Source organism: Pholcus phalangioides, unplaced genomic scaffold, assembly GCF_987345545.1.
Source record: "Pholcus phalangioides strain wild (caught in Gottingen) unplaced genomic scaffold, Ppha-v1.0 ptg000039l_1, whole genome shotgun sequence".
Taxonomy (NCBI): Eukaryota; Metazoa; Arthropoda; class Arachnida; order Araneae; family Pholcidae; genus Pholcus; species Pholcus phalangioides.
The window spans coordinates 6,286,191-6,314,075 of record NW_028301625.1 but is presented as its reverse complement, the minus strand read 5'-3'; the positions used below and the strand labels follow the sequence as shown (position 1 = coordinate 6,314,075).

Here is a 27,885-nt window from a genome sequence, read left to right as displayed (position 1 = left end):
TCTCCACCCATAATGAACCAATTAGGTTCTTCCGGCCCAACTGTGTCATAATTGGCACTTCCCAGTGCGGAAGCACTGACCTATACACACCTGACACCAAGTGTCTACTCACTTTCTTCGTTTTTCTTAAAACAGAGTGGGAATCATGCTTCAAATCATCAGTAGACGACGGGGAATGATTTAAACAGACCTAACTATTACTACTTTTAAAGTCCAGCAGCTCTGAGATAATCTGCATTTCGGTCTTTAACACTAGATTTAAAATACCAAGTTGTACTTGCATGCATTCTATCCTCGATTGGTCAAGTGTTCCATTGTAAGTCCGAAGATTATCGGAGCGATTTTCCAGAGACCATGAAAAATGAATTTTCTTAAATCAGATTGTGCAAAGAAAGATGGATATAATAATCATTAGTAGCGACTTATCCTGCCATATCGAGATAACGCAAAACCGGACGCTACTGCGTATCAGATACGCGTTTCCTGTTCATTCTGATTGGTTGATCGTTCTGATGGAAGAAAAGCAAAAACTAGGTTGACGAGAGACACGAAAAATATCGCATCGCGCCATTATTTCAAACGCCGGTCGCTGTTGGAAACAGGACAAGACACATACCTATTCAAGAAATGGCTTTCAGATTGATAGCTTTATACGTCGCTCTTGTAGCCGCTTGTCAAGTGAGTCAAAATTCTTCAATTTAAATTCATTATTGAATTCAGATGTGTAGGTCTACAGTATTTGGGGAATCGATTCATAATTTCAAAAAATAAATAAATAGTTGATAAAGTTTCGTATATATATATATATATATATAATTTTTTGGCTAAATAAAAAAAAAATAGAGTTCTAGGAATTTTTCATTTGAAATTTGAATCCTCGGGAATTCAATGCGATTTTCTCGAATTTCAAGAAATATACAGTCTTAGAGACTAAGTGTCTTATTGGATTTTTTAATGAAGTGTGTAAAAACGATCCCAAATTATAATTTTTATACAAAATACTGTAAAGTTCATAATACAAGCAATTCAAATTTAAAAGGGGGTTTGCTGGAGGTGTTTCAGAACAAAATAAAAATTACTAGGACTTGGAGGGGCCCTAGGGGATTTTTCTGAGTAACACTGGCTAGAGAAATACCTGCTTACAAATCTACACATACTTACTATCGAAAATTATAAACAGATCTCATCATCATTAGGCAGCGCCGTCTTAACTCATGGACCCACCCGGGTCTCAGAAAAATCAATTGGCCCGGGGGCCCCATGCTGCTCTTAATACGGCCCTGTTATTAGGTCCTCCTCTGCACTTGAGGTCCACAGGCCGTTCTAGGTGGGCAACACTTTCATTAGTTCTGAATTTTCATTGATTCAGCATGTTGATTTCCTCTATATTCTGTAATTCAGTATTCTTTTTTTGGATGCCAACTCCCCACTTCCAAAATATGTGAAATGTAGAGTCAAGGTGGTTCTGAAAAATTTTTGGGATCCCAAATTCTGCGGCTCATCTAGATATACAGCACGTATGAGATTTTAATGGCGCTTGTTCCTAGAGGCATACTTTCAATTAGAAAAAGTATCCAAATAATGTGCTGCACTCGGATATGTCATTTATGTTGGAAGGGGTTTTGCATAGTTATTAAAATAAAAATAACTTTTTATACAGACCCCGTGTGCCTTAAAACCTAATTACAAAGTTGTTGCCCTGTCTCTCCTGATTGCCAAAAAAAAGTTACACTTTTCTAAGTACAATATTCGCTGAGGTATTTGAATTCGGAAAGAGTTTGGGGGGGGGGGAAGCATCAAATACGTTTGAACCGTTTTAATCACATTCAATGCTGTTTTTTCCCAACTTTTCTCAGTTTTTCGAACTTGAATATCTTAGCAAATATTGCACTTAGAAATGCAGAATTGTTCTTGTTGGCATCAGAAGAGACAGGCTAACAACTTTTCAACTGAGTTGCTGGGCACAGGGTGACTGTATAAGTTAATTATTTTTATTTTAATAACTATACAACCCTTTTGCTTGTAGAAGCATGGAGGTTTTGGAGTAAAAACTACAAGTGGAACTAAACATTTCCCACTAAAAATAATTTTGAGTGCTGCACTTTTTCAGAAAAATTGTTGGTTTGAAAATCGGTTGGAAAATTATTTCAGAAAAAAAGTGTCAAAACCTGGAAAAAATTATAAATACACGCGTGGTTTCTGACGTCGAAGAAAGAAATTTGTATTTTTCTCATATTGGCGTAACAGCCGAGACTGTTCCGATCAGTCTCAGGCCCTGTGCAATTAATTTTTTTTTTTTCTGAAAGTGTACAGATGCCAAAGGCAACATATTTATTGGGCATTGAAAAGGCGAAATGCTTGCTCTCAAAGAAAATTCGATGCCTGGTCATGAAATGGCGGGAAGAATTTAAAGATTGAAGACCGTTTTTAAGTAAAAGTGTCATAAATGGGCCCGGCAATTATGGACTGAAGAAAAGCTTGCGCAAAAAGGTTTTTTTCTCCCACCATTCGTCAGAAAAAAGACAATTATTCACAGTTTTTACGTGAAAAATTCTCGGGTGTAATTCCAGAAGGAATACAACTTGTCTTGCACACACCGAATTGTGCCCAATATGAAAAAAATAAAATTCAAGAGTCTAGTCTGTGCAAACCCCCGAAATGAAAACCTCCCCTTATAAAACAGTGCAGGTAAAGGCGACGTGTATCGGCCAAACAGCATGTATCTCGATGCCTAGTAGTATGAGGATGTTTTCTTTGATGAAAAGCCATTTAGATGGACTCGATTGTTTTAAATATTACTGACCTATGCAATTACATAGCCATATTTTGGTAATGTAGGCATATATAGAGACAGTTTTGGCAGAATTTCTATTTTCTGAGGCACCTCTCATAACTTTTAGACAGTTTTTGCTTAAACAGGATAATGTCCCTGTACATGTTTTTAAGTCTAAAAGGTATTGGTTTGAAGCCAATTCAGTGGAACCCCTCTCGAGTGGTGATTGAGAAGCCCTTTTCTTAGTCCTATAGAGCAGTGGTTCTCAACCGCGGGCCATATGGCCCCCTTGTGGTACTGGAATACTTCAAGGGGGGCCACGGAAGAAAATGGAGAAAGGGGCCATGACAGGTGGTTTGGAGAGCTGAGAAGAAAAATTAAGGTGTGAAGAAATAAAGATTTTATATTAGTGACGAACACTTATATACAGTGAGAGAGAGAATCCAACAAAACCACCCATAAAACCAGGGCCTTCTTTAGGGCATGGACCCACCCAGGCCTCACTGCTACATTTTGCAACAAGTTCCCTAGGATGGGGTTTTTCCTCAAGTCCCCGGCTAAATTTTTCAGACCCCCTTCCCTATATGAAATTTATTGTATTAAAAAAAAATGATGAAAACCATATTAGGCCCCGGGCTGTAGCTCTGTCAGTCCCACTCTTGTGAGGGGCCTCATGCCCATAAGTGACCCCACCTTATGATATTTTGTATAGTACAATTAATTTTGAAAATAAGTAAGAAATATGTAGGCTGTTTATTTCCAGCTAAAGTATGGGACTACCATAGCATCACTTTGCCTAAGGAGGGGGGGGCCCATGATATTGAGACGGTCCTGATAGAACTCGGACTAGCGAGGAGATCAATAAATTCTAGGCTAGTGGTCTGGAGGCTAATTTTCTTCGCAAAATTTTTGTTCAGTATAAATTCACTGAAAAAAATCATTTCAATACGTATAAAGTGTCTTGCTTCTAGATGAGAGTTGAAAACTCTGGGTAAGACAGGGGAGATACGAGAAAAAAATATGGTTCAAAGGGGGCCACGGGCAAAAAAAGGTTAAGAAACACTGCTATAGAGCACTTGCTTGGCATTTTGACTCACGAAGCGTAGGCTATGGAAATGGTACGCAGTACGAAAAAAAAACCGTGTGTTTATTGCTTTGTTGAAATTAGTTCGGAAGACAATTACGCAACTAGTTATTAATGAGTTATATCGGTGTTTCTCAACCTGTGGTTCGCGACGATGGCATAGGTGGTCCGCAGGCAGACTCGATAACTCAATTCTAACTGAAGGAAAAATTATTCAATTGTATTTTGTTATTAATATCCATACCATATGCGTTCAAATCCATATCTTAAAATTGTACCTTCATATTTAGGTTCACCATACCTCATCAAGGAAAATGCGGGAAATTACGATCCTAATTACGAGATATCACTGATTATAGCCAAACGATTTGTCTCATATTTCATTGAGAAAAATAAGGGGAACTTGGAATTTAAATAAGATAAAATACGGGACGTCGCCAATTGTCATCAGGAACGCTGCCACAATTCGGCAAAATCCCTAATTGTAGTTAAAATCACGGAAAAATTGAGCAAAAACGTTGATCCTGACAAATACGTATGATGAATATTTGTATTTATAGCCATAATTGCAAAATTATGGCTATAAATTATTAAACATTGCAAATTTAAATAAGCATCGTTGAAAGAACTGGACACATGTATAAAACAATTCGGAACAACTGAAAATATTGGAATGCCCCGTAACACGGGACACAAGTGGTCCGTCGAATTGTTTCAGGTATTTTACTAGTCCTTTGGTTGAGAAACGCTAATGACATCCCGAAAGATGAAGCTTATAAAGAAGAAAGGTCTCTTCTGATTAAAACAAAATTTTTGCGCACAATTTTTGTCTCCTTAAGACTTTTTTCCAGGTTTTGACCTTTACTATAATTTCAGCAACCTTTTCCTGATAAAGTGAAGCACTCATCAAAATTATTGTTAGTGGAAAAGGTTTAGTTTTACTTGTAATTGTCACTCTAAAATTTCCATGCACCTACAAGCACAAGTTTTCAAGATATGGCGGGTTTTCGGTTGTCCTTTTCTCCAACACCTTATAAGCATGAAAACTTGCGGAGTGAAAAGATTTTTTATTACAATCACCGTATTTCTTCAAAGACGATTCACTGATTCCACGGAAGGTGGAAGAAATAAGCAAGGTCAATGGAGGTCGTTGTGTATCTTGTCCTTAAAAAATTTGCGGAAAAAAGGGGAATATTTTCTTCCTTCGAGGTCAGTGATGACATTTCCAAAAGAATAAGCTTAAAAATTCTATGAGTTCATGTTTTTTCGTGTTAGTCTTTAGATATTCGTTTCCAATAAAAACATACTGTACCTCAGAAACGTTTAACAAAACTTACGCACACCCTTTACATTCAACTCCGTATAAAACCTCTACATGTGGGCAATCGTTGGTGTTTACGGTAATCACTGACATAAACGTTTGCGGGTTAATGTATTTCGGCTATAAAAACGCAATGGTCAATCCGAATTCCCGGTATTGTTCGGTAGCATGCGAAAAATCTAGGCTTCGGTCATTATCCAGCAGGTCAAGGTAGAATTTCGTAGTTTGCTTCATTCGGAGACGTCTAATTGCCTCTTATTAGTGAGAAACTTACTAGTAAACACTCAACGCAATACTGGTCAATATTTTTTTAAAAATATTTCTATATATTACGTGATATATTTCAACTACTCAAGTTTGTTACGTTCAACAAAAAGAGTTAAAACCAATTAATTGTCCACTTCCCATCATTATTATCTGCTCTATTTGTCCGACCCGTAACGCATGTATCCAATTGTATATTATTGATGATTTTAATCTCTTAATACATTTTAATGCTTCTCGTTCTAGTTAACAATCTAATGACCCATCACGGGACATGACTATCTCTCTTGAAATTTTTCTGGAAAGCATCGAAACTTCAAAGATGGTGGGCGACGAAAATGAGAAAAAAACGTTTAGACCATATTATTGAATCCTTCCATAGGTTAAAAAGATTGAAAAATCATGACTTTCGCCTCTTTTTTTTGCCACAAAAGTTTACAAAATAAGAGAGACAAGATTTCTAAGAAGGAGATGATTTCAATTAACATGTACGTCATTTCTTTGCATGATGAAAATGTTGTTTTCCTTGAGATAGAAAGAGAGATAAAGTTGTCTGGTTGGTAACCTTGAAAATTAGCTATTAGCAATTCTCGTGGTCTCTATCATTGAATATCTTTGTTTGAAAATTGTAAACGATACAAACAAGAACCAAAACGATCTTGATGGTTTCTATATTCTCATAATTGATGACCTATTCGACAACAATGCTTAGGTAGGTAGAAAAAAAAAGAACCGTTTGAAAATCCCCGAATTTTTTGTGTAAAGCTCTATTTCCTGCACAACTGACTCTTCTCACCTAAATTCTAAACAAAAGGCTTTTAACAGTTGGAAAAACGGATTAAACAATTAATGAAAAAGAAGAGAGAGAGAGAGAAAACAATTGTTTTAACCTGAATTGTTAGTTGTTCGGTAGCTAAAGGCCACCGGTTAACGAGTCTCGAGACTATGTTTTGCGGTTTCTGACACCTCACGTTTATTTATAATTAATTTTCTTTCAGGTTTTATTTTCCCAGTTTCTTTTATATAAGTTATAGGTCAGTGAGTCATTTTCATTGTTTTGATTTCGTCGGATAGAGCTATTGTTGAATGTGAATAGCGTCATTCTCGTTAGCTTTTACGAAAATTTTTATATAAAAGATAATTGTTATGGAACTGAAATTGTTTAATGTTTTGACCACAAATGTTCGTGATCCCTCATCAATGAAATTTTAGATTATGTCCTCTAATATCATCTTATTTATAGCTGCTACTCGTGGTTTCACTCACGTTGATTTCGTAATCGGAAAATTCCTAAAGTATAAAAACTCACCTAAAAAAAATTGAGTTTCATTTACCCCAGTACCTCTTTGTGAACCACGTTTGCCGAATTTCTTTTTGGAGCAAAGATGACCAGGCTACTGGCAGAACTCACTCTGGAACGTGCGAAATAGAACTGTCCATGTGAGAGAGAGGGAAACAGTCCTCTCTCAACTCATTATTATCTAAAGAAAGTTAGTTATTTACTTTATTGCCAAACGGTCGCGCGTGATATCCTTAGTCCCCCTCGGTCGTTTTGGAGTACTTTTACCAAGTTTTTAGTCAATAGAATCGTTTTAAGAAAATTAAATAATGTTTTAAGAAAAATTAAATAACGTTTCTCAACATAAACTTTGAACCTCCCTCATGATCCCTTTAGAAGTTAAATTTTGAGAAGAAAAATCCTTTCTAGTGAGTCTATATTATACATAAAATAAACCTACCCGCCAAATTTCATATTTATAGATTCAGCGGTTTCGGCTCGGCGATGATGAATCAGTCAATCAGGACATGTAATTTAATATGTACATACAGGGTGGTTCTAAATTCATGAGACAAACTTTAAGAGTAATATAAGACACCGGAACAAGTGTTTTTGATACTAGAATGTGTGGTCAATACGCAAAAGTAAAAGCGGTAGAGGGTGTTTTAAGAGTGCATAATAGCACTTCACCAAAAACAAATATCATATTTTTCCGACGGATTTGCTGAGATATGCGCTGTCAACCATTCGAGGGTACATATGCACCTTCACATTGGATTGGAGTTTGTTTTTTACTGGTGCAAGGACAATCAAGGTTATGATAGCCAAATAATGATCAAGCGGTATAATGACTTGTGGTGGAATTTACGTTACCCAAGTTGTACCATGAAAAGGCCTACCACATTACAATACTCTGCGCTCTCGAATGATTGATTGCAGTTATTATAGCAAATCTATCGGTCAGAAAAATTATACTTACTTACTTTTGATGAAGTGCTGTTGAGCACTCTCTAAAAACACCCTCTACGGCCTTTGCTATTGCGATTCGACCACACATTCTATGACCGAAAATGCTTGTTTAGGAGACATATCACCTCTCAAAGTTTTTCCCATGAATTTAGAATCACCCTGTATAAATAATGCTTCATCCGAACTTCGATACATAAAAGGTAAATGTAAGAAAATTGGATAAAAAATACTTTAAATCTCAAGTTTAAGACAGGTCGTCATACACTGTACAGAGCCAGTGAAAGGTACGTTATCAGTTGACTTTGGTCTGGCCAAAGCCAAGTGTTTCGGTTAATGAAGGCCTCGGCTGAAAGAGAGATAGAAGTTCTGTACTTGATCTTCGATGAAATGTTCATGCAAAGAATTTTCTCATAAAAGGAGCATAACACTATGCTACATAAAAGTCGTGGAATCGAAACGCCATCTTTGTTGCAGTTGGGCGACAAGTTCTGGGGGGTTAAGGAATAACTAGGTAGCTGAAAACCCCGCGTAAAAGGAATTTCTGGGAGCATGCCACGATATCAAGACGTCACAGAATGTGTCTGAAGACCACCGCCAGCAATTTCTTCGAAAAAATAAGATTCCAAGCAGGTGCGGATCTAGAGGAGGGCGATTTTGCCCCTCTCAAGAGCCAGCAATACAATGGAAAATAATGATTCTATCCCCATAAAATACAGGACGTTTATTCAACGTACGTCCTTTACTCCCACTAATTCACCCTCCCCGACTTGCAGCCCTAGCACCACGGCTGATTCCAAGGCAAATGTAAATGTGAGTCCCATCAACGCCACTCTCATATATATATATATACACAGGGTGGGCAAAATGTCCGTGCAGAGTGCAGGTCCACATACACGGTTTACAACGGTGAACTGGTTGTGGATTAGGAGCGCAAGTTCTTATAACCGGCTCATTTGCATATTTCCACCGAAGTCGCTAGTACCAACACCTCCTATCGGCTGTTTTTGAGTTTTTTTTTTCCTGTCTTAAAAAATTCCCGTGACCTAGCGATGCTAACCCTGCAAACCGTTCTTTATTTCGGTTATTTTTCCGGTTTTTATTCATTTTTAAAGTTTCTACGGACTTTTTGCCCACCTATATACAGTGTGATTCAGAAAAGATGGGAAAAAGTTTAAGAGGTACACACACCAATACAAACAATTGCCTTCAAGGAATGCATGGTCTAACATGAAACGCAAACACGCTAGTGCGTTTCGAAACGGCCGCTCCGCAAACGTTAAAACGGTATTCCTGTTGAAATTTATCGGGAGAAAAAACACACCATGCATGCGAATGTAACCTGAGGAAGAAGAAACCGCGTGCAAATCTGCGTCACAGTGAATAAAAGGCGTGAACGCCAGCCCTGTGAAGTTATTCCAGCGTGCAACCGCGCGCGTTCTAACAGTTGTAACGTACGGGATAATGGCTCACTTTAGTAACTGCATATATATATATAACGTCCTCTATATTGTTTAGAACTGCAGAATGATCTTGATAGGGCAACTCATGTGTTATGCCGAAGTTGTATGTATTATCTGAAAATTACTCTTCTAAATGTCCTTTGATTGGTCAGGGAGTTTATCTGAGTTAATTATTCTCCCAATCGACAGGTTGCTGGACAATTCAATGGCCAATCTGGAACTCGCCATCATCCAGAAATTCGAGAGTTTGTTCCGAATCAAGAATTCGAAAGAAGAGTCGATCCAGTACCACCGAAAGTTAAAATCGATGTTTATTACGAAACCGATTGCCCAGACAGCATGAATTTCATAACGAACCAATTATATCCTGCCTATGAAGAACTTGGCGATATCATGGACGTCCAGCTCTTTCCTTTTGGAAAAGCGATGGTAAGTTAATTACTATTTAACTGCACTTATTTGAGACTTCATCTTTGTTTTTCGGATCTTTTGCCAAAAAATTTTGGTATTTCTCATAGGCCGAGATTACGCTATAAAAGTTCGATAAAAGTCCTTTTATAAAACTAACCAACCAATAATCGTATCAAAACATTGGAAAAACAACCAATAATCGTATCGGTTACATTCGCTCCAATGTAACCAATGCGCTTATTGGTGGCATTTTTCAAGTTTTATAAAAGAACCTTTATTGAACTTAATATATAGTGTAATCCCAGCCATAGAAACGAGTTTGTATTTTTGATATATGTATGTACTTGATATAAGATCCTGTCCCGTTGAAGTCATTTCTTTCTGTGTTGATGCTGCTCACGCACAACGAGTTCGAAACAAGTTTATTCAGTTCATTAACGCTATTCAAATCACGTATTCCTTGCTTTTTCCGACGCCCAACATATTATTGAGTACCAGTTTCCTACAAAATATTTAGATTTTCTCAACTTACAATGACACTGTCGAAAGTTTGCTTCGAGTTTTGTAGCTAATGAAAGCATGTGATCATGGTCTAATGAAAATAACATCCCTTTTAACCACTTAACAGTTTTACAGGAACACCGTTCGGGTGCTGCGAAAGGGGGCTTCCCTGATTTACCCGTATGCCTCTGGGGCAGCTTATTTTGGTTGCACTTGTTCAGTGTAATCACGCATTGCGAATATTATTTCTTTTCAATTGTATGCTAAAATAAAAGAATGAGTGAGTGAGCGGCTCATAATAGAATATTTAGTTCAGTTAGTTCTTCGGGAAAAAACCACAAAAGTGTCATTTTTTCGCCGTAATTAAAAATTATCATAAATTAATAAATTCCCATACTTGCAGCAGTTTTGACTGCTTATTTGAATTTATATAATCAATTTGAATACAAAATTGTTTATATAAAAATTGCTTATTTTTGAACGCAACATGGCAGAAAAAAGAAACTCTTAAGTGGTGTTAATGTTGTTTTCTTATGAGTAAATGATTTAATAATTCATGACTTGGACATTTACATCCCTTCTTGTTTGCCCTACAGGAAATCGAGCTGAGGAATGGAAGTTATAGGTATGAATGTCATCATGGTCCTTCCGAATGCTATGGAAATACACTCCAGGTAATCTTGCAAATGTTAAAACTACAGTCGACATTCCCCCCCCCCCTCATCCTGGAGCTGGGACCTTTGCGCGCCCAGAAGCCAGACTTTCCACGGCCCCTTCTAGTGAATTTATAGCATGAAAACAAAAAATGATAACTATCCCAGCCCCAGGGCTGGAGCCCTGTAAGCCCCACCCTTGTGGGGACCATGACTGTCGACCCTCGTTTTTAAGAACCCGTACGGACGTGAATAAATTAGTTCATAAATGGGAAAGACATTTAAACTAACGGTAATTGTTTCAGACCAGACGTTTAGTTCGTAAAAGACGTATGTAGTTTCGTAAATTTGAGGTTCTAAAATTGAACGTATACTGTATTTACCGTCTTTACCTACAGCAGTTGGCTAAACAGACTGCATTACAAGTCTGCCGGGTATACAGACTGAACTACAAACTTGAAAATCTCTTTTGGTTGGGTGACTATATTTTGTCGAAAATTAGGATCTCAAATACCAGAAATACGGGACGTCGCCAAAAGAGTTGCCAATTGTTGGCAGAACTGCAATATTTATTGCTGAAAATTCGTAAAAATTGCCGATAAGTAGAAAAGACTACTGCAAATCAGCAGTGATCTGTAAGGTATTTCACGAAAATAACTTTGAGCATTATAAATCAGTCACAAAAATACATGGTGGGTGAAAGTTCATGGCAAATTTTAAAAATTAATAAAGAATCAAAATCAATTGACGTAAAAAAGTGTTTGCACTAAAATACTTATCACAGCGTAGAATTTTTTGTAATTTATCAAAAACAAAAAGTAGTTCAAAATTTCACACGGCCCACGCTGTATCATAAAAATTCAATAAAGCACAAAAAGTGTTATTAACTCCTTCACGTACGGGGTTTTGGCAACGAATTTGGATGATTTTTTGTAGAAATATCGGCGATAAATCTGGTATCCTTGTTCGCACGTTGAAAAAAAGGAATAAAGGGAAAGAAAGAAAACAAGAAACGGGGGGGGGGGGCAGTACAGTAGATAAGAGAATAGGCCTGCGGTAGATTTCTCTTTCATCCTCATCCTTCCTTTCGTGTGTTCTCTTCCTCTCTTACATATATATAGTAGAAAGATTAGCTCCGATGAAGATACATTAGGCCCCTTTCACACGGAGCGGATGCGGACGCGGGTCCGCATACCCTTTCAAACGAGCGCTGAAGATGCGGACGATTTAGTTCGAAATTCGTGCATATAAACTGTTTTTTCGCAATTTTTGTAATTATTTTTCTCCTTCACCCCTGATTCAGTGGCCATAGGCAGCCTAGAGGCATTCTTTGGTGGTTTAATCTAGAGCCACATAGAATATGGGAATAAAGATGTCTTCATTCCGATCCTCACAAGTAGTCGATGGGAGAAAATGTCTTCAAATATTTTCAAAATATTTTGAAACAAAAAATCCGTCTTTTCGGAAAAATATGGAAGAAAAATTCCAAAAACATCCAAAACTTTCGATGTTCCAAAAAAAAGAAAAAAAAATTCAGGAGATATCAAAGAATTTGCAAGTAGTAAAAAAGGGGAGGGGTAGAGACTTTCAAAATGCCTGTGCTTAGAAATATTCACATCACAATTCTGTCTTAGGCCGGGATTACACTATAAAAGTTCGTTTATAAAACTTGAAAAATGCAACCAATAGGCGGATCAGTTAAGTTCTCTCGAATGCAACAGATGTGTTTATTGGTTACATTTTTCAAGTTTTATAAAATAACTTTCATAAACCTTTTAGAGAATATATTTCAGATATTTATATTTTTAAATAATTTTAAAAATTTAAAAAGAAAAAAATTAAAATTTTTAAATTAAATTTAAAAGTTATTAAAGTATGTAGTCAATTCGTAATGAACAGAACGGCTTATAATTTTGGTCCCGTCAGTGGCCCTTGTTGGCAGGTTTTATTATATAAAATTGTGAAATATGGACAAAAGGCAGTTAAAGTTGCTATATATCCATCTCAGAAGAAAACGGAGGGGTAGACGTATGTAGGTATATTATATTAATGAGCAGGTACCATCATATGGTGTTTTTAAGGGTATTTATAGCAAATAATTAAAAAAATTCCGTGAAAAATCACCTTCAAAAAGTAGCCAAAGATGCGGACGAATTCACTCCGCATCCGCATCGTGTGAATAGCTCCGAATAAACCTATTGTCAAAACTTCTATGTGCGGATGCGGAGCCCGCACTTAGGTTTTGACACATGCGGACGACGTCCGGACCCGCATGAACATTTCCTAGGTGCGGAGATTTTTCGGCTCGTCTGAAAGGCGCAGTATATTCCAATTGTTAAAACTTCTTCCGGACCCGCATCCGCTTCGTGTGAAAGGGCCCTTATATGTAGGGGGAATCACTAAACAGGAGTATAAAAAGAATGGGAAGGAAAAATATTTCAGTTCATAGGGTAACAATGAGACGTAGCGATGATAAGGAAAGAGGAAAAGAAAACACAGAAGTATATAGTTTTTCCAATTGGGGGGGGGGGGCGTTTGGATGAAATATTTCGACCGTGATCGTAAAGGGGTTAATACAGTAGTATCAGGAATTCCCTGGTGGATTCAACGATGCGAATCACCTCGGCATCCAGATTTAACCCCTCCCACCCTCGATTTCTTGGGGAGAAATATCCGGGGCCGTCTAAAGAGCATCATAGGCCCCGGGAGAAGTGATTTTTATGAAGACTAGATTATACACATACAGAAACTGCAAAATTAGGACGCGTGCTTGTGCCGCCTAAGCAATTTTTCATATACAGTTGACTTGGTTAATTCGAATCTCAAGGGGAAAAAAGTTCAAATTATCAAATTCACCTACAGGGCGATTCAAAACTCAACGGGCAAACTTTGTGGGGATGTGGAAAACACAAAACAGAACTACATAGGAATGAATGTATGACGGGAAACCCCAACCTGATCAGCTGGAGGATAAATGAAAAAGCAGAAATGAAAAGCGAATAATGGGTGGAAAAACTCTGTTTAGCGATACTTCATACGAAGATAGTACGTGTACACGTTAAGTTTCGCAACAAGTGCTCAAAGCGCTTACCATTCACGGTTATGCACGCATTACAACGGTGAGGCATTGATTGTCGAACCCTTTCAAAAATACTCGGCATTTCGCGAACTTTTGCAGCTGCAACGGAGCTTGGTTCTTGCGACGAGGTCGGTGTCAAAGTCAACGGGCGTCTCGTAGACCACGGCTTTCAGGGTCCCCCACAAGAAGAAAAATCCAGGCTAGATAATTTTTTCCACCCATTATTGGCTTGTCATTTCTGCATTTTCATTTATCCTCCAGCTGATCAGGTTGGGGTTTCCGGTCATACATTCCTATGTGATTCTGTTTTGTTTTTGTGTTTTTTATACTTCCACTAAAAGTTTGCACTTTGAGTTTTGGATCACTCTGTGTATAGAATGACTATACTTTCTAAAAACGTCAAAAACTCTTGATAATTATGAAAAATATATTGAATGCTATCACTTACTAAGTTAATTTTCTCTTTGTTATGACAAGGGTTTATATAAAACATGAACGATCAAGAAAATGATTTATTCATAAATTTTTAATTTTTTTTTTGATGCTCTTAAAATCTTCAAGTTGTTTTAGAGAATTAAAGACGCGATTTTCGAGCTTCCACAGTCTTATTATTTCTAACATGTCTAGTTCCTATGAGTGTTGGAATAGACTTCTGTTGTGTTTATCTTTAGATTAGTTTTCGACCTCTTCCTGAGAAAATTCAATTTGTTGCTTTATTCCCTTCTTTCTCACCAATTTCCTCCGTCCGTAAGGTAACCACGATTTGGATAAGCATATGAACCTTTTTTAGACAGGATGAAAAATGTCACATTGATATTCCAAAAAAAAAAAAAAAAAAAATTAATAAAAAAATAAACAATGATGCTAGAGAGACATGAATCTTCATCACGTTTTAACAGAAAGGTCACTGGGATTTCGGCACTCAAGGGTTTTAAAAATTACCACAATCTCTCAGAAAATTACCACAGACACTCTAACACAAACGTACTTCCTCAGTAGTAGCATTTGCATCTGCAATCGGTAGATACAAATACAAATACAACGCCACAACAGGCAAATTGCCCAACGAGGTGGCTGACTTAAGAACATCATGGATCCCCGAGCCCCTACCTACTACTGCTACACCACACATGCACCCCCCCCCCCCGCGGAACCCCCCCCCCCCAACGAATTGGTACATGCGGGAATGTGCGTGTACGTGTAGTGCAACCTGACGTAAAGTTTAATGAAGTCTAATGAAGGCATCCAAGATTCAGTAAAACATTAGTTGCAGCGGGAATTATTGGTGTTTGAAACTGGTATCATAATTAGAACCAAAACAAAACGTTCATATTTTTTTGCAATGTTATTTTTTAAAATGCAGTTTTAAAATGTTGTTTTCAAATGTAGGGTACATGTTATATGCTGGAAAAAACCAGCAAAACCACGGAATAAAAAAAAAAAGGATGAGTAAACGTTAGCTTGGGATTTTTTGAGAGAAGAAAATTTTGCAAATGGGACATATATAAATCAAACTTCGAATTATCCAAAAATTCGTATCAATCAAGTTCAAACCAAGTTTGCCTGTTCACAACAAATGGCGTCAGTATACTTGCATCTTTACCTCTGCGCCACTCGGGCACAGTATACTTGAAAAATCCTAATAATTTTCCAATCAAAACAAAACTTCTTTTTTTTCGGCCCTTGACCTAAGGTTGCCCGATTCCGAAACTTACAAATGAGGATACATGCGTGCACTCTTGCAATGTAACTTACATATTTTCACAATAGATGGCGCCTCTGTACCAACAAAGAACAACACTTGTTTTCCAATCAAAACAGAAACGCATTTAATGCGTACAACAGGATTTCTTTTTGTATGGGGGCTTTTTAAATAATGGGTAAGTACAGCTCTGGGTTTCCTCAAACAGAGTAAATGTGTTGTGAAAAGAAAATCAAACACACAATGACCAGGCAAGCATGATTGCTTCAAATAAAAAAAATGAATAAGGCCGGGATCACACTAAAAACAACGAATAAGCCTATTGGTTACGCTCGGATGTAACCGATGCGATACGCTCATGGTTGCATTTTTCAAGTTTTATAAAAGAACTTTTATAGTGTAATCCCGGTCTAAATCTTATTCCCGCCATCACGCGATAGACCTGTTAATGAGAATCCAAGAGACATTTAAAATGCTTATTATATACTAGCTGTGTTAACCCGGGGCTCCGCTCGCGCGAATTTGCTAATCCGTAAATTCTTGAGACCCCTTTAGGGAGTGAATTTTGAGAAATCCCTTCTTAGCGAGTCTTTGCGAACCGGCTCACCATTCCATAAGATACACACGACGCTGGGCGTTAAATTGAACTCTCTACAAATCCGGACTTGAGATTGGCCTGTGTTCTAGACTCCCCACAATTCGCCACCTCATTCCATCATCTAAACGTTGGTGGTTACTCATTTTTACTGTTACAATTTGAAATTAACCGATTGCTGCAAAATAACACCAAGAAATTCGCCGAGGTGTGCTAGCGAACGAAATGCGTCTTAACTTACGCGCGCTTATAAAGCCTGTTTCTCTACTGGCTCCGCCTACACACACACGTGTACGCTTACGTATTTGACGCACAAGATTTGCATTTTTGTCTAGAAGCAGTGGTTTTACATTCAGTTCAGTTCTTTTCATGAAATTCGATAAAATATGCAAATTCTCTTAATTTATTTCACCAGTGTATATATAAACGATTTTTTTCATTATTTACAGAGCTGCGCAATACATTACCACAAAGAAACAAGCAAGCATTTGCCATTCATACGATGCATGGAATCATATCGACGACCATCACAGAACGGAAAGAAGGTAAATAACTCGGAATCACCCACGAGGATAAAAATTTTTTACTGCATTTGTGCAATTTTGAGATCAGATGTACTTAGATGCATTTATTCGGCATCGCGTAAGTTTCAAATTCACGGGACTGTTTATTAGATAGAAGATGACCAACTAACCATATCGAGCGATGAAAAGACAATCAAAGGGATTTGCGTATCTCCTATACAATACTTGAAATGTTCACATTACTGTATTTGTATATTAATACACAGAAAGTGAATTAAGGTCAGTCTAGGCTCCCCTTAATTGGAAAAAAGTGTAAAGTTGGGGATTTTCGGGCCCTTCAAAAATTGCGGCACAGGGCGTGAGCTCGGTGTACCCGCCGTTAAATCCGCCTCTGATTATACACGGTGTCCCGTGAAAACCATCCATATTCTGTGGCAGGGCCACCCTTACCAGACGCGAGGCCGGATGCTAAACTAATCGCAGGACCCATTCACGGAGAAAATACTAAGTATAATTTTCAATTTTCTCTAATCGCTTACGTCAGTGTTTTTTAAAGTACGCGTCGCAGCTTATAGAGGCGTCGCGGCGAGTTGGGGACATTGATTTTTGTGCCTATTTTTGTGCTTTGTGAAGTGATTCTTTTACAAGTAAAAAAATATCTACCAAATTATTCTGAGAAGCCGCAGATTAATCATGAATCGGGCAAGAAAGCCAGGAATGATAAAAGTTTGAGAACTATGTCTCTTATATGCAATAGAAAAGCTAATGTTGCCAAGCAGCAGGCCCGAATCCAGAGCGATGTATCAGGAGGAGCGATTATTGTGTAGGCCATGGGCGGGCATTGCCGCCCCCCCCCTCTTTCCGCCAGTGCTGCATAATACAGTCCGTCTCACAAGTTTAGACAATATAGATTTTTAACTGCACCATGGATACCGTTTCAAATTGTGATTTTATTTTTTTTTGCTTGTGATCAGAATGTAAAAACCTACTTTAAATTTCAGTCATTGTCAAAGAAAATAAATTTTGATTGTTTTAAACTCAAAATTTTAAGAAACAGCTGTTTCAAAAGTTTCAAGAAACTTCCGATTATATGCAAATTTCAAAGATTGTGTCTATATAGCGTATCAGAGACGTGATAGTATAAAAGTGGAAAGCTATGGGATTGGTTTTCATTAAAAAAAAATTGTCGAGAGAAGTCGTCGCATATTTTGTACGATGAAATCCTTCGAGCATTTGAAAGCAAAAAGAAAGGCTGTAAAAGGCATTGCTATTGCTTTGAGCTGGTCGAAACGAAGTGTCTGACGTGTATTGACGAAAGCCAAAATCTGGTTGGGGTAGGCAACGCAGTACAAGTTTACGCGAAAACAAAACCATTGGAAGATTGGCTTCAACGCAAAAAATGACCTTGCGTGAAATTATGAACGATCTCTTGGAGTGAAAATTTTAACAGATATAGTTCGTTCATAAACAGATCAAAGACGCTAGTATTTGATTCATAAAAGAGGGTTAAGAAATCGCCTGTCACAAGAAGCACGAGAAGTGTGAAGAGAGACTACACTACTACTGGGAGAAGTTGAAATGGGCATGAAATCATGTTTTATGGAGACAAATACTGTACGGGTTTTTAACAACTGGCTGTTGCGAAGATGAATTTTTGGAAAGAGGAAATTCAAATGCCTTTGCGGGGAATCGAACCAACGTCCCTTCACTTTCCGGGTGAACGCACTAGACTGCAAAGGCAGCGAATCTCAATATTTCCTTGGAGCTCGTGTGCACTGAACGGGACCGTACATGCACGGCCGAACCTGACTCAGGCCAAGCAACAGCCAGTTGTTAAAAACCTTCGTATGATAGCGGAGAGTGACGTCATCCTTGTACAAATACTATAGCTTGGTATCATATTTAGTGGTGCAAAAAAATGGAACTCACATGTTCTAGGCGGATGTTCTCAGCAGACAGTAAGGTGGAGCTTGGATAATGGCATGGTTAGAATTTTCTTCTAACGGCCAGGCTTCCTTAACTTTTGAAATTGGTCATCAAAACTGTGGTGATGGCGATCCTCGAAAACAATTTGCTACTGATTGGAGAAGATTTAGGAAGACCAAACTTGGCATTTCAATATTATAACGTGACTATTTAAAGATCTGTTGCTACAAAAAAAAAACTCTAACCTTTTAACGGCCAATTAATCGCGAAAATATATCGGTTTTAGACTGACCATCTTATAAGTCCTGACTTAAATCCTATTAGGAATGTTTGGGGCATACTTACGATAAATGTGCTTGCATATGAAATACAGTATTCGACTGTTGATGATTTGAAGAGCTCTATCGAGGAAGCATGGTACAGTTTTGATGTTTAAACTCTACAGAATTTAATTAGATCCATGGGGGATAGTATGTTTTAGGTTATTGGAAAAAAAAGAGAAAAAGTCTATTAGCTGTTAAGTCTGTAATTTTTGTAAATTTCAATTCTCTCTAAACTTTTGAGACAGCCATTTTTTGTATTTTCAATACTATAAATGTTCTTTCGTAGAAGATCATGTATAAATGTGATCATCAGCATCATCCCCCACCCCCAGCCTTTCAAGTCTATCTTCGCCTATGATGTAGATTCGTAGGACCGTTCCGTAGGGAAAGACCAATTTTTTCTCAACCTATCCGAATCTCGAAAGAAGTAACGCCCCAAACCCCGGACGCGCCTGCGGAACTGACACTTCCCTTTAAGCCAGACCTCGAACGATCGTGCGGGTGAAATACTTAATAAATATTCATGTTTTCAAAAATTTCCCGGTCTTAAAGAGTGAACGGCACTATTCCCGTGGAATAGACCAAAAAAACCCTTTGTGGCCGTAATTTCCAGTTCTATGCAGGATCACTACACGATATGACTCGTATTTTACGGGACATTCCCTGTATTTTCCCTTATTTTCGCCGTCCCAATCATTTTATGTTTAATGTCCCGTTTTTCATGCATTCCTTTTAATTCATTGCGACTTGCAATAACCCCTTTTTTTCCAGCCCGAAATAGCAAATTTTGGTCGCAAATAATGATGTTTCCCATTTTTCTAGATGAAATATGAACTACCTATAGGTCACTGTGTTTTGCAGACCTTTATTACTTTTGATGAGATTTGGCTACGGCACGTCATGTCATGTCAAACGATTCTATTTTATCCTAGAAGGACATGTCAATCGTGAAAGCTCAGTCACTGATGAACTTTTCTCGATGTGCAATCGTTTTACCAAAAAAAAAAATTGAATAAAATCATCCGACGTGACATGACGCAGCGAAAATTCATCTCGTGGTCGGAGGACTATACTTGCCTTCCAATTGCCACGGCATTTAGTTGCTCGTATAGGCAGCAGGCCACAGAGAAACCGTTTCGACTCAAGTCATAGTGGCGCAATAAATTTCGTTTCTCATTTTATTCGGAAGCTATACGTCATGGAAGTATAAAGGACGCATTTTACCTACTCGAAGAGAGCGAGGATTATCGTTTCACGATAGCGTTAATTTATGCTAAGGGTGCTGCTCTTTTGGAGAGTACGGGCCACTTCATTGGTTTGAAAACGTGTCGTGGTCTACTTAATTGATTTAGAAATGTGCCGCGGGCTGCTTAAGTGATCTGTAAATGTACAGTGGGTCACTTAAGTGATCTGACACAGGCTGTTCTAAACAGCGCCCCAGGTTACTTGAGTGATCTATAAATGTGCTGTGGGTCACTAAGTGATCTGGGAATGTGCCGAAAACCACTTAAGTGATGTGAAACTATGTTGCGGATCATTTAAGTGATCTTATTAATATGTGCCGCTTAGTTCATTTTTACAAATGTAGGCTTAGGTCGCTGGCCACATCAGATGACTCCGAGGACCACATTTGGCCAGCAGGCCATGTGTTGAGCGTATGTGGTTTATGCGGTCTTCACGTGATACTCTTGGTACAAAAAATGTATATCTAGTTTTCTGTAGTATATTGATATACAGTGTATTTATTTTGTATTTTAAAGTGTGCAAGACGTACTGGTTTGGATTGGGATACCTTAGAAAGCTGCACCGAAAACGATTTAGGTAAAGGACTTCTTCACACAAACGCCAAACATACTAAAGATCTGCGACCAAATCTACATTTTGTGCCTTGGGTTGTGATAAACAACGTAAGTTTTCAAGGATAAAATGTATATCCGCATCTATATATATACGTCAGCTTATCTACATCAGCTCAATACTTTTGCTGATTAACGTTTTATTATTCGTAACACTCTTGTGTATTTTATAATTTTGCTCAGCTTTCGAAAACGTTTTGACGAAATTAAGCATTTCCTTTTTTTAAGCAGATAAAAGATGGCGCTACGTGTTATACTAGAATATTATACGCATTGCACATTAATTTTTTTTGTATATTTTTCTTTCAGGAATACACTTATAGTAATCAGAGGCAAGCTCTCCGAAATCTGAAGACTCTTATATGTGAATCGCATAGGGTATGTGCTTATTCTTTACATTCATCGTTACATCTGGATTGGAGTGAAAAGTATGCTTTGGGAACATGTTTTCTTTTTTTTGAACAAAACATGTCGACGTGGTGAAATAAAGCGATGCGTTGGAAGAATTAAATATAATCGGTTGATAATAACTCTCCAAAAGTTACTGTGATTTCCCAATAATGCTGTTCTCTATCTCACTTTGCATATACAGTATATATACAGTATGTGGAGGAGGAAATGCCGTGGAAAACAAGGAGGGGGGAAGCTGAAGAGAATGAAGGGGGAACGCACACACAACTTTGTTTCATAGGGTTACGATAAAGCTTCGCGATGAGGAAAAAATAGGTTGAAGAAACAGTCAGCTGGATTGAATTTATTTCACTGGCATTTGGATACAACATCAGTGCCGTCTTAACGCATGGGCCCACCCAGGCACGGCACAGGGGCCTCAAGAGAAGAGGGCCCTCACAAAAATGAGATATAGTTGAAATTTTCAAGGCGTATGCATGTAAATTGGCCTGGTAGGGCCTGAGAAAAATCACTTGGCCCGATGGTCCGCGGTGCTCTTAAGACGGCCCTGCGCAATATTATGTCCCTGATCGTATATAAAGGGGTTAAACTTCAACCAATTTTCTATATAGATACGTCTTATCAAAAAATATATACATGCAATGTCGACAAGGAGTGGAGTACTTTATTGATTCTCCACCTTTCTTCGGCCTGTGAGGCCCATGCATGCATGCAGTTGTAGAGGGCCGCAAAACGGTTTTCATTAAAACTGGTTTTGCTCACAAAAAGTAGAGAAAGCTGTTGGTTTAAAATTGGAGAAGCGTTATTTCGTTTATTTTATGAAAGGGCGATACGGACCAGTGTTCGCCAATCCCAAGGTAGGATATAGGCAAGATATTTTCCCTAGCGAACTTGAGGCGACCACCGATAGACAGTGCCTTCATTTCCAACCCATCTCATTAATGGCAGTAAATTGCAATATAGCGATATGGCCAGTGTTGGTGTTTGGTGAAGTAGTGTTCGCCAATACACACCTAGATGTGCGATTTATTCAATTTTTCTCCAAATTCCACTGAGGAGTGAAAATACTCCTTCAAATTTTAGGTAATTTTTTTAGATTTTCTTTTTTTCATAAAAAAAATAGCCCTCTTTCTACAAAACTACCGCTTAATTTTGGAGAGGAGTGAAATTAATCTTTTCAAAATTATTTTTTCGGATAACACTGGTACGGAGACGGGTTTACGGAAACTTCGCCTCCGGTACATTTGGGCCCCCCCCCCCCGGAAATTTCGCCCCTGATCCTATGAGCTACCCAGTGAGTGACAATATGAGTTACCCTGATCGAGTAAGTTGGACATTTCACCTGCCCTGACCGAATGAGTCAACACATCAATGATGAGAGATATAGATGGCTTTTTTCTCAGCCAGAGATATCAAGGAAACAGTTATTTTCCGGATATTATGCTGAGGTGAGCTCGGAAAGCATGCTTGCCCGGTATGCAAGAGGGCCTGGGTTCGTGTCCCGGCGGAGACGTGATGACTTTTCTTTCCGAGCTCACCTCAGCATAATATCCGGAAAATAACTGTTTCCTTGACATCAATGATGGTTTGAGTGACTGAATGATCAAGTAATTTGAACATTTTGCCTGCCCTAACCGTATAAGCGACAGTATGCGTGAACATATGAATGATGATATGATGGTCACTCATTTGATCGTCCACATGGTCATTCACTTAATCATACTGTTCCGGATAATTTCTCAAGTCCTTGAAATGATTAGAGAATGAAGCAATTTTTCAGGACGTCACAGATTTATTCACCGAAAACAGCTATTTTTACAATTATTCACAATCTCGCATTGAGGATATAAAGTCTCAACAACACTACCTTCCTCTTGATCGCATCATCTTTATAGACTCGTCAAACCTTCGGGAGACAGATGATTCCAGAAAACTTGATGATTGCTCGTAGTTTTCGAAGAGTGGCGCTTCTAGACGGGGGTCGACTTTTTCCAGAATGTTCTGGACCAATAGAATGACATTTTTTTTTATTTTATACAAAAATTGCCACGTTTTCAAGACAAATAAATTCAATTGGTCCAATGGTCGACGCGTTTCGGCTCTTCAATGGAGAGCCGTCATCAGGACCTCGTGGCCAGAATTCACACGAATGAGTCGTGGAGGGGTGATGTTTACGTCTGGTCGTCCGAAGAGTTCACCTTTGTATTTGCTGCGTCCGAGTGGTCTTTGGATGCAAATTGGGGAGCCATCTGTTGCAAAGTGTTGAAAGTTTTGTCACGACTGATGTTAATAAAGCCTGTCCAAGCTGACGAAATAGGTGGCGTGTTTCTTCCATCATTAACGAGGAAATTCTGGCATGTTCTGATGAAGTATCCCTCGAGAAAATTCAATTCGGGTCACTCACTTAGGCATTCATAAGATCACTTTTGGTCATTCATACGGTCACTCATTCATCAGTCATTTGCACACTTACACATACGGTCACTCACTTGGGCACTCATTCATTTAATCACTTCGTCATTTATACGGTCACTAACTTGGGCATTCATAAGATCACTCTTTTGGTCATTATTCATATGGTCACTCACTCATACAGTCAATTGCACACTCACACATATGGTCACTCACTCATACAGTCAATTGCACACTCACACATATGGTCACTCACTCATACAGTCAATTGCACACTCACACATATGGTCACTCACTCATATAGTCAATTGCACACTCACACATATGGTCACTCACTCATACAGTCAATCGCACACTCACACATATGGTCACTCACTCATACAGTCAATTGCACACTCACACATATGGTCACTCACTCTCTCATACAGTCAATTTCACATTCAGTAGGTCACTCACCCACTTTCAGGGCAGGCGAAATGTCGGAGACGGAATTTCCGGATTCCACGGAAACGACCTATTCAGAATATAGACATGTGCTAACTGCTAAGAGGTCATTCAAGTATTACGTCAGCATCGGGGGGGCTTTGATTTGCTGACAAGGAGGGAGGGGGATTTGAATGATGCTTATGTCACCAACCACCCTTTACAAAAATATGAAATATTCTTAATGGCATCTTATTCGGTGTGCCAAAAACGAGTAAAACCTTTCGCTAGTTTGTGGGCACCTGAACTAACAATTGAACAACCAACGTTATTTGAACCCAAAATTGCAAAAGAACCACGGCTATACGCGTTTCGGAACCATAGGAAGTTCCTTCATCAGTAGCAGAAACAAAACATAAGAAAAAGAAAAGAAAAATATCGAAAAAAGGTACTCCTTATAGAGCGGGAGTTACTCGCTGTTGTAGACAAGAGTCGAATTCAAAATGAACCGGCAACAAGAGCAGAGGAAGGAGGACAGAAAAAAGAAAAATGGCAGAGCCAATCGCAAACGAGAACGTGATAGTGATGCTGATGGAGAAGAATAATTATTCGACTCTTTTGTCTACAACAGCGTGTAATTCCCGCTATAAGGAGTACCTTTTCGATATTTTTCTTATGTTTTGTTTCTGCTACTGATGGAGGAACTTCCTATAGTTCCGAAACGCGTATAGCCGTGGTTCTTTTGCAATTTTGGGTCCAAATAACGTTGATTGTTCAAGTTGTTCAATTGTCTTATCTAACCCAAAAGGTAATTCATTTTTCTACCTGAACTACATTCTCCCTATTGATAAGCCCCCTACAGAGTCACTTTAGTGATCTCTAAATGTTTCGCGGATTCTTCAAGTGAGCTGGAAATGTGTCTGGACCGTTCAAGTGCTCTGGAACTGTGCCACGCATCACTCAAGTGATCCGTAATTATGCCGCGGATCACCTAAGTAATCTGGGAATGTGCTGCGGGTAACTTGAGTGATGTAGAACCGCACTGGGGGGCCGCTTAAGTGTTCTAAAACTGTGCCACATGTCACTCAACGGATCTCTAAATGTGCCACGGATTGCTTAAGTGTTCTGAAACTGTGTCGCGGGTCAGGCCCGTCGCCAGAAATTTCGTTCGGGGGGGGGGGAACCAAAGTGATAGATTTGGCCATCTTTTTCCCTTTTTTCGGTCATTTTCTCACATTTCGAGGGGGGAGACCCCAAGTCCCCCGCTACGGCCTTGCCACGGGTCACTTAAGCGATCTGTAAATATGCCGCTTAGTTCATTTTTTACAAAATTAGCTTTGAGGGGGTAGTCACATTAGATAATCCCCAGAGCAACATTTAGCCCGCGGGAAAAGAGTTTCTTGAAAAGAAATTTTGAGTTTTTAGTCTTCAAAATAGCATTGAAATCAACATAAATTGATTATAATAACAAATAAAGGTATTTTCTTTTTTTGAAATTTTGATTAGAAAATTTTTTCTTTTGCATTAAAAAATCAATTTTTGATCGTCTGGGGAGGCACGAGCCCCCCCCCCCTCCCCCGAGTACGTCTCTGATCCCACCAGTATGCGATAGGAGGTAGGGGGCAGAGCTGACGGGAGGGGGGTCAAAAATGGCTAAAAAATTGCTTACGTAATACTTGAACGGTCCCTAACTTAAGACGCCTTCATATTAAGGAGTTCTACCCTAACCCTACTTAAAGAGATATAAAGGATTTAATGCAAAAGAGTGTTTTCATCTTTTGGGTTGTATACAGGCCTATATCCTAGTCCTGCCTACAGATGTTACGGATACTTGACGTTCGCGTATTACTTTAATTGGCATAACTGATGCGTTTTCAGGAATAACGTGTTGTGTTTCAGGTCACGAGCCAACCTCATCTATCAGGATTTCATATCCATGACTTTCTATCGACGTGTTTTTTGTTGCTGAAATAGTTTTTGTTTCTTTTTTGACAGGGTCAAGTTCATGCAAGATGTGTTGGGCGACTGGCTCGCTCATGAAACCAAAGATCATCGGAAAGAAGCAGTACTTGCACGAATACCACTGTTTGTACCATCGGTTTTGTTACTTATTTTGTATTTGGGTTATTGTTTCTGAAATAGAAATGGGTTGTATATTTATTTTCTTAGGTTTATTTCTTCAAAAAAGGACTATTAAAAGTATAATTATTTTTTTTATCGATTCTCATTCTTTTAATTTTAGATGACTTTCGCCGGGGCGGCTTAAGTAGGGGTGCGAAGGGTGCAGTGCAGCACCCCGGGCGGCAGGTTGTAAGGGGCAGCAGCTTTTAGGATTTAGTTTCACGCCAACATTTCAATAATTTTCACGCTTTTGAGCCATACGAAGACGTTGAGAAAACTTGAGGGAGCATACAGGGCCTGGAGCCGTAATGCCAGAAACAAGAATATACTCTGTCACAAGGGGGGGGGGCAAGTGTGGATTTTGTCGCCCCCCACTCAGTAATATTTCTGGAACGGTCTATGAATTCTATAAAAGACAAAGGAAAAATTCGGCTTCTTGTCCGGCTCTGGACCACTAGAAACGAATCTGAAATAAATTTCTTAATAAAATTCGCCTCGTTATACTTGTTCTTTATAGGATAAGTAATGATGCCTCACCAGCAAGAGGTAATGTAGGTCAAGTTATCTGGCGTAATTTAGAATGATATAATGCTACTGGGCCAAAATGCGGGACAGTTTCCGTGCAAGCGGGATGTGTGGCCACAGACATTTTGTACGTGAAAAAAATAACGTGTGTGGCTTTGTATTTAAAAAAAAAACAAAACTGGTTTATACCACTGTCACCTGCGCTAAAGCCCTGTCAGCCCCGCCAGGGTCGTCTTTAGGTGCGCACCCGGGCATTACCTCCTAGAGGTTCTAGGAGGTAACCGGGCGGCAGGTGAGCTTGAACCGCCCGTGCTTGAATGTCCGTTTTGTCGTCATTCACGTTTATTTCGTTAAATGCACTTAATTTGCAGTCGACATTTCCTAACCTAATTCCCAACATTAGTAATTTTTCTGCGATTTCAGCAATAATTGGCAAGTTTGCCAACACTTGTACATGCATCTGTATTTAGGATCCCGATTTTTAGGCTGACATGTTATGATTGACTTATATCATTGAAAAAAACCCGGAAAATCGAGTTCCTCTATATATATGGGATAACGGGACAATTGCTGGACCATGTGCACGAGATTCAGGATCGTCCGCATGCATTGTACAATGATATTACACACACAGTGCATATCTATGAATTCTTGGGGGAACTAAGCTCTCTTATATACAAAATGTTTATTGCGGGAGTTATAGGTAAGATGAACCGATATACGTATATTCACAATCTCCACTGCGATAACCTAATTCAGTATTTCCCAAAGTGGGTGATGGAAAGGTCCGGGGGGGGGGCGATAGAAGCTAAGGGTATAGCATAGGATCCTATGAGTTCGCTTGAGTTGGGAGGCGATGAGAGAAAAAGCTGTGAAGAAGGGGGAAATGGAACAAAAATGTTGGGGAAAACTATGAGATATAATCTATTAGGCCGGTATTACACTATAAAAGTTTGATAAAATCCCTTTTATAAAACTTAAAAAATTCAACCAATAAAGCTCATAGGTTACATTCGCGCGAATGCAACCGATAATCTTATTGGTTACATTTCTTAAGTTTTATAACAGGACTTTTAGAAAACTTTTATAGTGTAATACCGGCCTTACTCAAAAATATAGAAATAGAGTTGGGAAAAATTATTGTTGTGACCGGTTTTATTGATCGGAATAGTAGCGCCACCTATTGGGGAAATTGAGATAAGTGACGTCACTAAGGATGCGTGCGCAGACGTCCTCCTTTCTCAGTCTTCGGATATGGTAACCCTGGGTGATG

At 38.7% G+C, this 27,885-nt stretch overlaps 1 protein-coding gene across 1 annotated transcript; it reads left to right on the top strand.

Annotated features, from left to right (window-relative positions):
- Positions 1–521: 521 nt before the first annotated feature.
- LOC149065503 (gamma-interferon-inducible lysosomal thiol reductase-like) lies at positions 522–26,183 on the top strand. Its single transcript, XM_089253695.1, has 7 exons — positions 522–678; positions 9,340–9,579; positions 10,659–10,736; positions 16,541–16,636; positions 20,625–20,771; positions 21,030–21,098; positions 25,962–26,183. The coding sequence occupies exons 1-7, from the start codon at positions 628–630 to the stop codon at positions 26,004–26,006; spliced, it is 726 nt and encodes a 241-aa protein (XP_089109821.1). The 5' UTR covers positions 522–627; the 3' UTR covers positions 26,007–26,183.
- Positions 26,184–27,885: the final 1,702 nt, after the last annotated feature.

What these genes read in the sequence shown, in the direction of transcription:
- LOC149065503 (XM_089253695.1), top strand. Translation starts at nt 628, where the DNA reads ATGGCTTTCAGATTGATAGCTTTATACGTCGCTCTTGTAGCCGCTTGT. An exon ending in TTCCTTTTGGAAAAGCGATG is followed by an intron (nt 9,580 to 10,658) that starts GTAAGTTAATTA and finishes TTTGCCCTACAG; the next exon opens with GAAATCGAGCTGAGGAATGG. An exon ending in CATCACAGAACGGAAAGAAG is followed by an intron (nt 16,637 to 20,624) that starts GTAAATAACTCG and finishes TGTATTTTAAAG; the next exon opens with TGTGCAAGACGTACTGGTTT.